General features: G+C 35.7%; 1 protein-coding gene across 2 annotated transcripts in view; it reads right to left on the bottom strand.

Annotated features, from left to right (window-relative positions):
* COL11A1 (collagen type XI alpha 1 chain) overlaps positions 1-12,684 on the bottom strand; it is a 209,003-nt gene that overhangs the window by 176,109 nt on the left and 20,210 nt on the right. For both annotated transcript variants that reach the window (XM_017346045.3, XM_008264806.4), the window contains exons 2-3: positions 7,487-7,654; positions 3,574-3,787 (exon numbers count right to left, since the gene is read on the bottom strand). In XM_017346045.3, the coding sequence (XP_017201534.1) occupies positions 3,574-3,787; positions 7,487-7,654 (382 nt within the window). The remainder of the gene's footprint in view (positions 1-3,573; positions 3,788-7,486; positions 7,655-12,684) is intronic.

The raw sequence follows: 12,684 nt of genomic DNA, 5'->3' as shown, positions 1-12,684 counted from the left end.
AGCCAAAATTAAAAAAAGGAAGAAATGACTGAGTCTAGTAATTTTGCTGTAAATACACTGTCAAACTTTTAAACTCATTAAACAAAATGATAGGAATTATATACCACAATAGTTTCAGTGATTTTTTACTATTTAAAAAAAAAAGTCTCTGGGCTGCCGCTGTGGCATAGAGGTTAAAGCCACTGCCTGCAGTGCCGGCATCCCATATGTGAGCTGGTTCGAGTCCCGGCTGCTCCACTTCCAATCCAGCTCTCTGCTATTGCCTGGGAAAGCAGTGGAAGATGGCCCAAGTGCTTGTTCCCCTGTATCCATGTGGGAGACCTGGAAGAAGCTCCTGGCTTCTGGCTTTGGATTGGCGCAGCTCTGGCCATTGCAGCCAATTGGAGAGTGAACCAGTGGATGGAAAGACTCTCTCTCTCTCTCTCTCTGCCTCTGCCTCTGCCTCTGCCTCTCTCTGTGTGTAACTCTGACTTTCGAATAAATAAATAAATCTTAAAAAAAAAGTCTCAGTGATAAATTTGATCAATGGCCTAAAGGAAAGCAAAGCTCTTGATGGGAGAAATGTAAAGCTTTCAAAGCATTAAATTAGGGGTCAGCATGTGGCTAACTGGCAAGCCGTATCACAGTGCTGGTTCAGATCCTGGCTGCTCCACTTCAAGTGCAGCTCTCTGCTAATGCATCTGAGAAGGCAATGGATGATGACCCAACTACTAGGGCCCCTGCCACTCACATAGAAGACCCAGATAATTTTTGCAAACCAATATTTTTTGCATTTAAATTGTTATGCCAGTTTAGCTGGAAAATGTCTCATTTTTAACAATCTCAAGTGAACAGTATAACATAAAAGAATTTAATAAATTGTTACTGAAAGAAAACATAAGTGAAAAATAAATGAATAGTATTCTGTATAAATTGTATTCAAATTATCAGAGTAACTGTAGATTAATATCTTGTCCCATTTGATAATCTATCAAAATATTGATTATTTTGTATGCTTTGTTTTAGAGATGTGTTCATACTGACCATGTTTATTATTTTCAAATATAAAATGGGACTGCAGGAGCCAGCACCGTGGTGCAGTAGGTTAATCCTCCACCTGTGGTGCTGGCATCCCATATAGGCACCGTTTCTAGTCACAGCTGCTCCACTTCCAGTCCAGCTGTCTGGTATGGCCTGGGAAATTAGAAGATGGCCCAAGTGCTTGGGCCCCCGCACTCGCATGGGAGATGGCAAAGAAGCACCTGGATCCTGGCTTTGGATCAGTGCAGATCTGGACATTGCAGCCATTTGTGGAGTGAACCAACGGAAGGAAGACCTTTCTCTCCGTCTCTCCCTCTCAATGTCTGTAACTCTAACTCTCAAATAAAATAAATAAAATATTTTTAAAAAAATAAAAAATAAATGGGACTGCAATAACTATTTTTCTTAGTTAAAAAAGTTGTATAAATTCAAAACAAGGTTTGAATAATAAGATGAATTTAAAATGTCTTCTACAATTACCAAGTTTTAACTAAAATTTTAGGTTAGTGTTGGCTAACAGTTAAGAGCAACCACAACAACAATAAAAACACACTATAACAGAATATGTGACTTGCCCCAGAGATCATAATGTAAATTACTTATGAAAGCCTATTTTTTTCCTGGCATTGAGACTCAAGATTTTCCTGTGGTCCTGACAAAGATACAATAAGTATGCATTATTTTTTCCATCTGCACTGCTATTCGCTTTTTTTTGTTAATAACCAAATATCTATTCTATTTCTGATAAAGTTATTTTAAAATGTCTGGTAAGTTTAATAAGCATTTATTTGTACTTAGCTGCTCCTTAAGTTAAAGGCAAAGATCACAACACTGAATGTAGAATTCAGCACTATTTTCAGAAGAACATAGCACAAGATAGCTACATGAGTTCAAACCCCATCTCTCCCATTTTCCAACTATCTGGATTTAAGCAAGTTACTTAATGCTCTGTGTTTCAGTTTCAGTATCTGTAAGATGGGTTTATTAACATTAATTTCTTAAAATAATTGTGGAAAATTAAATTAAAAGCTAGGTATAAAAGCCTATAATGGAATATAGCATATATCAAATATTATATAAATGTTCCTATGATCAACAATATTAATATTACTGGTGAAATGTAAATTTAACCAGATCAGTCCTCTGTTCAAAAAGCAACTTCCCATTTCTCTCAGAGTAGAAGCCAAAGTACTTAAAGCCTCCTACAATGGTTTATACCATCTGGGCTCCCATTCATTCTCCACCCCTATCATCTGGCTGTGCACTGAGCTCATTGATGTTGCTTGTAACAATTCAGAAACACACCCAGAAATCAGAGACTTGGTGCTGTCTTTCCCCTTCTGGAACAGCATGTTTGTTGTTTTCATAATGGAATGAAACCCACCTTCTTGACAAGTCACTGATGAGGACTGTGCATATTTCCATATACACTTATTCTTTGGTATTTTCACTAGCACATTCAACTAGGATAAGCATTTACTTGATTTGAGTCCAACAAAGATTTCTAAGAAGAAGCTACTTAATACAGTGAGAGTAAAGTTTACACATATTTTAAGCCAAAAAGCCTGTCTTTGTAGATTATTTTTTTAATTCGATTATACAGAGAAAGATCTCTGATCTGCTGATATACTCCCCAAATGCCTGAAATGGGTGGGGCTGAGCCAGGCCAAATCTAGGAGCAGGGATCTTAATTCAGGTCACCCTTGTGGGTGACAGGGACCCAACTACTTGAGCCACCACTTACTGTCTTTTAGTTCCGCATTAGTAGGAAGCTGGAATAGGGAGCAGAGCCAGGAATCGAACCCAGGAATTCCAACATGGGACACAGACGTCTCAACCAATGGCTTATCCACTAAATCAAATGCAGTCCCTACATGTCACTTCTAAGTGAAATTTTCTCTGTTCTCATTTCTTAAAACTGTATTCCTGATTGTCATCCCCTACCCACTTCACTGTTCTCCTTATCTCTCAATTTTACCTGATATACTATTTATTACTAAGTAAAATTTGTTTCATAGTTTGCCATTTCCGATTATAAAGCATGAAAGGTAATATATTTTATTACTTTGTTCATTTCTTTATCAGAAGTCCCTAGAAAAACTATCACACACAATCAAAATTAAAAGAGCCGGCGCCGCGGCTCACTAGGCTAATCCTCCGCCTTGCGGCGCCGGCACACCGGGTTCTAGTCCCGGTTGGGGTACTGGATTCTGTCCCGGTTGCCCCTCTTCCAGGCCAGCTCTCTGCTGTGGCCAGGGAGTGCAGTGGAGGATGGCCCAAGTGCTTGGGCCCTGCACCCCATGGGAGACCAGGAGAAGTACCTGGCTCCTGCCTTCAGATCAGCGTGATGTGCCGGCCACAGCGCGCTGGCCGCAGCGGCCATTGGAGGGTGAACCAACGGCAAAGGAAGACCTTTCTCTCTGTCTCTCTCTCTCACTGTCCACTCTGCCTGTCAAAAAAGAAAAGAAAAACTGCACCACACTTAATTAAATATTTGCTGCATGACTGAATGAAAGAATTACTTTAGCATACTGTGATCCCTGAATAACTTACTTCCCATCAGCAATGTTAACAGTTCTGAACAGAGGATAGTCTTCTGGGGCAGGTTTTCCAGTGTGGTCTTCGAATAGAAAGACAGGTGATCGCCCAACCTCAACACCAAGTTGCTGAATGCCATGCTCATTATATATAGATAAAAGGAAAGATTGAATTCCTTTTTTAGGTTTTACTGTAAATAATATTGAAAAGTCTTCTGGAAAACTTCCACCTGAGAAGAAAAAGACAAAGAGTTAGAAATTCTGAATTTCTAAATTGTTCCTATATCCATATACTATTTTTGAACTTTCTATAGGTCTTAGTAAGTCACTTAATAAACAGTAAGCAGATTAACAAATGGTAGGATACTTTATGACTCTATTAAGCTTTCCTTGTAAGAGTGATGTAAGTTATATTCAAAGTGTAAGGTCAGCCTTTGAAAGGACAGTGATTATGTGAAATTGAATTCAAAGTTATGAAGCAATATGATGCACCAGTACAGTATCAAATACATAGCAAGTACTCCTAAAACACTTACCGAAGCACCACTTCAGATATAAGGTTTGTTATTTTCTGGCGTTGTCTACTCTAATCATACACTATCCCTTTAAAAAGGCATTGTATTGACAGAATATACAGAGGTATCTTTATCATCCCTTCAAAAGCTAAAGAATTTTATATCACCTTTTCCTACCATGTGATACAGTTGCATGAATAAAATGCATGTCATTATAAATCAGAATGATTTATAACTTATAAGGATAACTTATAGGATAACTGATTCTTTACTCAAAAAGGAAGAATATTTTTCTCTTTTTTCCTTCCACAATAATATACCAGATACCGAGCATTAGCTCTAATCTATTTAGATATTAACTAAGCAAAATGACTACCATAAGTATATCTCAGATAGTAGGCAATGACTACTCAATATATTTTTTGAAAACTGCACACTAAATCATAGTTTTTATCTTTCAAGCCAATATTCAGTCCTTTTACTATCCTGGCACATAGGTAAAACAGGCATCATTATTTGAGGAATGAGATTACATCAGTTAAACAGTTGTCAATTTGCAAATTGGTGTCTATGTGTTATATGTAATCAGCAATATCTGGGCCAACATCAGGAGACTCCATATTCAATCTATTTGTTCCAATCTCAGTTACAAGAAGTATAAATGATGATAGCATTGTGAATGATAATGTCATGAATTCATATTCAAAAGCTTATATTAGACCAGCAATTCCATTCTTAAAAATTTGTGGGGATAGCACAATTATGTGTAAAGATAACACACTGTCAATTCATCAAAGCACAATTATGAAAGTAAAATATTAAAATAGGTTGCAATGGTTGGGGCTGGTTAAATAGAAGACAAAACAATTGTTGAATGGAATTCTATACAGTCCCTTAAAATAATGTAATGACAAGTTCTTTTTAAAGTAGAAGTAGTGAAAAATGCATTATAAAAGGAGAAATAGCAAGCAGTGTAAACACAGTATCATGCTGTAAATACACACATAAAATAACTAACTGTAAGATAGTATGGTTTCTCAGTTGAAAGTTCTCAATCTTGTCAGATTATCTGGCTCAAAACTCAGTTGCAACATATCCTTGGTATGTGCTTCCAGCACACTGTTTATAATCTCTAATCTGGCTCCCCTATCATTGACAGAGCAATAATTTAACCTGTGCCACCTGCACACAAAAGCAGCAGTCAATTAATTTTAACAAGAGTCGGATACACATATACATATAAGTAAATATGAGCCAAATACATACATATATATAATTTAATATATAATTTACACATATTTAAATTATGTATAATATAAAATTAAATATATATTTGAAATAAAATTAAATTAAATAAATATTGAAATTAAAACTAAACCCCAAACTAAAATGTTTATTTTAAAATTTTCAGTGCTATCAGAGCCAAATGCTACATGTATAAAGATATGAGTATTTTCTAGCTCTCTCTATATGTGTGTGTGTTTGTGTGTTCAAGTTGCCCAAGTTGATTTAAACATCACAGAAACACCCAATTTTATATTTAAGAAAATTAATAGGAGAAAAATAATCATGAAAATAAAATGGAAAGGTATAAATCACATCAATAACAAATATGTTTTATAACTTGCTTATATAAATTTAGGAGATCCAGCCTATTATTGAAGAAGATATATTGCAAATAAAATTTTTCTTCAAATCAGTAACTCAGATTGTTGAAAATCAAAGAAATTCTTATTCTAAATGTATCTCAATGTTTCAAAATCTTATACAGTAAGACAATGATGCTAAAATATTATGAGTGAAAGGAATAGAATATCTTTTCCATTCTGCAAGATAATTATGAACAAAATAAACTGAATTATTATGAACTATTATTATGAACAGAATAAACTGACTCTGAGATGATGAGCCCAAGTAGAAAAAATTAAAAATTGTGAGTTCTTGTGTATTTCTGTGCTTTCCGTTTGTATATTTTTCTGTTTCCTCTCTTCAAAATTATTGTCCTCTTTTCCATTAGACATGCATTAGGAAACGCATTGGAGTGCAGATAAATTGAAAAGCAACTTAAATTGTTACTATGCAAATTTTTAGATTTGACTTTAAGAATATTTTACAGATCTAAAATATTTGAATTTTTATTTTCAAAACTACAAAAAGGATACTTTATATTCTTTATGTTTATTTTATTACTTTTGTACACCACAGATTATTGTGAAATGGAAAATATATTTGCAGAGTCAATAAATCACCATAATAAATGTGTTTTCAAAGTATTTTAAAATGTTCTTCTATGAAAAATATACTGCATGGCTATGTAATTGTTTAATTCTTTATTTCTTTCTGTTGTAAGAAAACAGATTGATATAACAATAGGAAACTCAAATCCCTACAGGTGGAGAAGGTTTAGGTCAATATGAAGAATTTCCATGATACATTGCTGGTGAGAAGAATATAAAACAAAAAGGAACACTGGATATTATATAAAATAATAGCTTTGAAGTAGACCAGACTTGAATTAAATATGATTATTGTTCCCCCTGTAAGTTAGTTAAGCAAGAAGGTCTCTGTGAAACTCCATTTCTTCTTCTGGTAAGTAAGAATGAGGACACCAAGTTTATATGTACAGAGAAATAACTGGCATGAAACACGAAACAACTGCAGGCAAGAACACGTAACAAGCTGCCTGCATAGAAAATATGATGTTCAGAACTTGTCATTTCACCACTCAACTCCTTCTCCCCATATTATCTTGATTTCCACATAACTAGTAATATTAGATTAAGTAGTGTTTTCACAGAAAGACAGAAAATAGTCACCAAGTATTTTCAGTATCATTATAAGAACTTGCTGGGTGACATCATAAATTCTCTAGTCCCAGAAATCCCAATAACTGTGAGATATACCAACTTCACATTTCTGGCAAAAACAATGTATAATTAACATATACCAAAAAAATGTTTCTTTCAACAGAAACATTTCCACTAATTGGAGGTAAATACATCTTAAATATGAGTAAACCCATATATTTATTAAATTAACCTAGACAGTAAGGGTAAGGTTTCTTCCAATTCCTTCCCCCAGTGAATAAGTTCTACACACAACAATGGGCAAGATATGAAATGTTGCCTTCACACATTGCCATGTTGAAGTAAAATAATGAATTATGAAATGCACAAATATATGTGTGTGATTGTACTGAATTAAGATTGGTAATTACTAATTTATTTTCCTTACACCACTTGAGTGATCACAAAGTACTTTATATTTGTATATGAAATAACTATATTTCATCTTGCTATTAGACATTATGTATCATGATAAAAATAAATAACAATAATTAGCCAAAAAATATATGTAGCATTAGTAGAGACAACAGTAGTAGTAATAGTAGTGATAACAATAAAGAGAACATACCTGGAAATAACTGCTTTGTGGGGGCACTGAGTTGTGCTAGCTTTGAAACTCTATAAGCAGTATCTGACCCTTTAGAATCCTTTCTGTTCGTGCAAAATCCTGTTGTTTTTGATATTCCTTCCGGAGAATTGTGAAAATCTAGTGCTTTTAGTACATCAACTGGAGCACCTGAAAAATAAGTTAAAAATACAAAAAAGTGATTGAACAAATAATCTAATATAAAAATGAATATTCTAAACAGAGGAAATAGCATATCATTTCATTCTTCAAATCTTTTTATCATTTGCCATGCTGCCCTAACATATGGATGAGGTCTGGAGGAGCTGGGCAGTACCCCACAATATAAACCATAATAACATTCCCAAATATTCCCAAATGGAAAATGTCTCAACTCTGGATCAAATGATGGATAAGGAAAACAGCAGGTGTATATGTATATGTGTGTGTGTCTTTCAAATGTAAAATAGTCTATATGTGAATTTATGAACATTCAGATGTATCCAGATCATAACAAATTCTTTAATAATTTCAAGTGATAAAATTTTTGAGAATTATATAAATATATAAATATATAAATATTCCATTATTTTCTAATAAGTTACTATTTACTTATAACCAAAATAAAGATGATTTTTAAGACTCATATTTATAATAAATATCACACACAGATATGGTAAAATGTAAAGATCTAAGCCATATTATATATACTCAAAGAATTTGAAAGATGTTTAAAATAGAAGACTACTATATGATGATGTTTTTAAACAATTTATTGATTTATTTAGAAGGTAAGGAGACAGAAAGAGAGGCAGACACAGACAGGGAGAGAGAGATACAGACATAGAGAAAATAGAGAGAGAGAGAGAGAGAGATCTTCAATCCACTGCTTCACACTCCAAATGCCAAAAATAGCCTGGATTAGGCCAGGCTGAGGCCAAGAGCCACAGACTAGACTCTATCTTGGTTCCCATGCGGGTGGCAGGAACCCATACCCTAGGACTGTCATCTGCTGACTTGCCAGATACAGTAAAAGGAAGCTGAATCAGAAGCAGAGAGAACCAGGAACTCTGATATGGGATGTAAGGGTCCCAAGAGGTGAATTAACCAGTTACATCACAACATCTATCCCTAATGCCTTGTTCTAAGTCTTTCCCATGTTTGCTATTCACAAATAATAAACTTTTTGTTCAATGGAGCAACACATTACAACATGGATTCCCATTAGACTATGAAGAAACTGAAAATTTCCTATGGCCTAGTGATGCAGTGATGAACCAAATGGCAAAGTGTAACACATTAATCATGGGTTTGTGGTGTAAACAAACCTTCTGCATTGCCAGTCATGTACAAGCATAGAACATACAATTATGTAAAGTACATAATAATTCATGGTAATAAAAATCACTATGTGCTGATGTTGAACCAAAATGAATTTGGCTTAAACAAGCCCCCACACTTGAACAATAAGTATAGCACAAAATGGCCTTCGTATACAGGGAGCTACAACCTAGCTAGTTGTTTAAGCAGAGTGTAACCTTAAGAGCTCTCCTGGAACTAACACTGAGCCTAAACCCATCACAGCAACTGCTCCATCAACCAATCCCATGCTAAAGGCTGCCAAATTAGGGCCAAATAAAGTAAATTCAGACTGCACCAATCAGGGGATCTCTGTTTGCTACCTGCTGTCTTTTTGGTTATAATGGTAGCTCAACACATGGTAACATGCTGGTCAAGGAAGAGGGAGTTGTGTGTTCATTGTCTTCTTTGGTCTGAAATAGTCATTTCAGTCAGTACTTTTTTCTTGCCAGAGTAAACTCTGTTAACTTGAACTAGTCAGTTTTTCTTTTAACAGTGGTTTATCTGTTTACTATTCTATACTCTTTTTTATCATTAACGTATACCCCTGCTACTTATTAAAAATAAAATGGTTAATGGGCCGTTTTATTTTTATGCTATGATGGACAGTGCCTCAGTAGTCAGTTACAATTCAAGTGATGATTCAAGTACTTGGGTTCCAGCTCTCATGCAGGAGACCCAGATTGAGTTCCCAGCTCCCAGGACCAACCTTGACCCAACCTCAACCACCAAGTAGATGTGCTGTTTCTCTCTCTCCTGTGCTTGCTAACTTACTCTCTTTCTTCTCCCACTGCTAAAATAAAAATATTAAAAATAGTAAAATTAAAATTTCATTCAATAAAATGTTACAAATTTGTAATAAACTATGATTACTTTATTATTTAAAAAGATAGTTTTATAGATTTAGTGTTGGCTAAGGATATAGTGTTTATAAAGCCTGTGGTAGTGTAATGTCCCACATATTCACATTCATCCATTCAATCACTGACTCACCCACAGCCACTTCCATTCCTACTATTTATGGAAGTGCCCTACAGAAGTACAACCATTTTACAACTTTTATACTATAATTTACTGTACCTTTTCTATATTTAAGTAAGCTTATATATATAAATATTTACCATTGTGTTACAATTGCCTACAGTACTTGCATTTAATATAATAATACACTGTATAGTTTTATAGCCTGGTATCAATAGGTTATATAGTTTAGGTATGTAATAGGATATACCATCTTGGTTGATAAAATACATTTTATGGTGTTCATGCGTCAAAACTGACTAGATACATTTGAGCATATTTGCATCATTAAGTGATATATAATTGTGTGAGTATATATAGGTATGTGCAGCAAGGTGTATGTATGTAACAATGTTTATGCACATATGCAGGTATCTACATATAATTTGCTTCTAAATTTTTCAGAATTACTTCATGGACACTGCTTTCGGTGTCATGATTTAGATTGAAAACTCCCAAGAAGAACAATTAATATTTTCTCTTCCACTTTTAAAACTATTTTTAAGATTTATTATGAAACAAAGAGACAGAGACATAGACATAATGAAAAAGAGAGCTGCCATCCAATAGTTCACTCCCAGCATTCTCATAATGGCCCCACACCAGGCCAGGCCAATGCCCAGAGCTGGTAACTCAATCTAGGTCTCCCATATCTGTAGTCTCCTTCAATTTTATGTAGCCTTAAAGTATCTAATACAAAGCTTTATCTCTTAGTAGAGCATAAATTCTCCAAATCTGATTCATTTCAGCTACCTTCAGCTATTGTAAGTTGATCAATATAAAACATGTTTGGAAAGTTAAGCTTTCCCTTTATAAATGTGACCTGTTTAGATAAATAGTTTATTTGAATGTATTTCACATACCATAGAATCATTTCCTTAATATGTAAAATTTAATGGATTATGGTAATACAATTTACCATAATTTTTAAATTATGAAATATATTTAGGATAAAATTTATCAATTTAAACATTCTAAATGTATAATTCAGCAATATTTATTACACTCAAGATGTTATACAACTATCATTACACTTTATTTTTGAAATATTTTCATCATCTCAAACAGAAACTTCATAATCATCCTGTAATAACTCTCAACTCTCAATCTGATCCTAGCCTCTGGTAGCCTTTGACCTATTTCCTGTCTGTGTAAGTTTCTCATTCCAGAAGTTAATATAACCAGAATCACACAATATTTGCCAGAACACTAAACAAAATAATACCATCTGACTCAATAATCCCACTTTTACACATATATCCAAAATAACTGAAATCAGGGATTTGAACAAATATTTGGATATCAATGTTCACAGCAGCATCATTTGCAATAGCCAAAAGGTGAAAACATCCAAGTTTCTTTCAACAGACAAATGAATTGACAAACTGTGGTTTATAAAATGGAATGTTACTCAGCCAGAAAAATGAATTAAGTCCTGATACCTGCTACAATGTAGACAAACCTTCAAAACATTACACTATAGGAAATGAGCCAGACAAGAAAAGACAAACTTGATTTTTTTTTTTTTTTTTTTTTGGACAGGCAGAGTGGATAGTGAGAGAGAGAGAGACAGAGAGAAAGGTCTTCCTTGTCCGTTGGTTCACCCCCCAATGGCCGCTGCGGCCGGCTCACCCCGCGCTGATCCAAAGCCAGGAGCCAGGTGCTTCTCCTGGTCTCCCTTGTGGGTGCAGGGCCCAAGCACTTGGGCCATCCTCCACTGCCTTCCCAGGTCACAGCAGAGAGCTGGACTGGAAGAGGAACAACCGGGACAGAATCCAGCGCCCCAACCGGGACTAGAACCAGGTGTACCAGCGCCGCAGGCAGAGGATTAGCCTAGTGAGCCGCGGCTCCGGCCAAAACTTGATTTTTTTTAAGAACCTCAAATTCCCTGATTCACAACTAAATGCCTGTTTAACTCACCAAATAATTGCCATTGTTTGTAATGGTTTGAGTATGTCTTCCAATACTCAGATCCTTAGGAGGTAGAGTCTAATATGAGGTGACTGCGTTATTGGGGAACTCTCCATGGAAAGGATTAATGTATTTATCAAGGGAACCTGGTTAATTCTCTTAAGACAGTTGTTACAAAAACATAAGACAGGCACAACTCCATATCCTGGCTTCTTGTCTCATCATGTTACTGATCCTCCTTAAACATGCTCTGACTGCATCACATATCATGTGCAATGCAGCAAGACAGCCCTCAACAGAGACAAAGCAAATAGAGCCACCCAATCTTGACTGTCAGCCTGCAAAACTGTAACCTAAATAAACTATTTCTTTTTTTTTTTTTTTTTTTGACAGGCAGAGTGGATAGTGAGAGAGAGAGACAGAGAGAAAGGTCTTCCTTTGCCGTTGGTTCACCCTCCAATGGCCGCCGCTGCAGCCGGCGCACCGCGCTGATCCTGGCAGGAGCCAGGAGCCAGGTGCTTTTCCTGGTCTCCCATGGGGTGCAGGGCCCAAGCACCTGGGCCATCCTCCACTGCACTCCCTGGCCATAGCAGAGAGCTGGCCTGGAAGAGGGGCAACCGGGACAGAATCCGGCGCCCCAACCGGGACTAGAACCCGGTGTGCCGGAGCCGCAAGGTGGAGGATTAGCCTATTGAGCCACGGCGCCGGCTTAATAAACTATTTCTTTATATATTATCCAGGCTAAGCTAATCCATTGTTATGGCAATGGGAAATGAACTATTATAGCAAATCAAACAGGAGTCATGTGACGTACATATTATTAAAAAAAGAAAAACAGACTTGTGGAGGTAGACAGCGGGTAACGGTTAACATGACACTTGGAATGCTCCCATCCCATATCAGAATACCTC

This window comes from Oryctolagus cuniculus, chromosome 7 (assembly GCF_964237555.1).
Source record: "Oryctolagus cuniculus chromosome 7, mOryCun1.1, whole genome shotgun sequence".
Taxonomy (NCBI): domain Eukaryota; kingdom Metazoa; phylum Chordata; class Mammalia; order Lagomorpha; family Leporidae; genus Oryctolagus; species Oryctolagus cuniculus.
The sequence above is the reverse complement of the archived record's forward strand: the minus strand, read 5'-3'. Positions and strand labels throughout refer to the sequence as shown.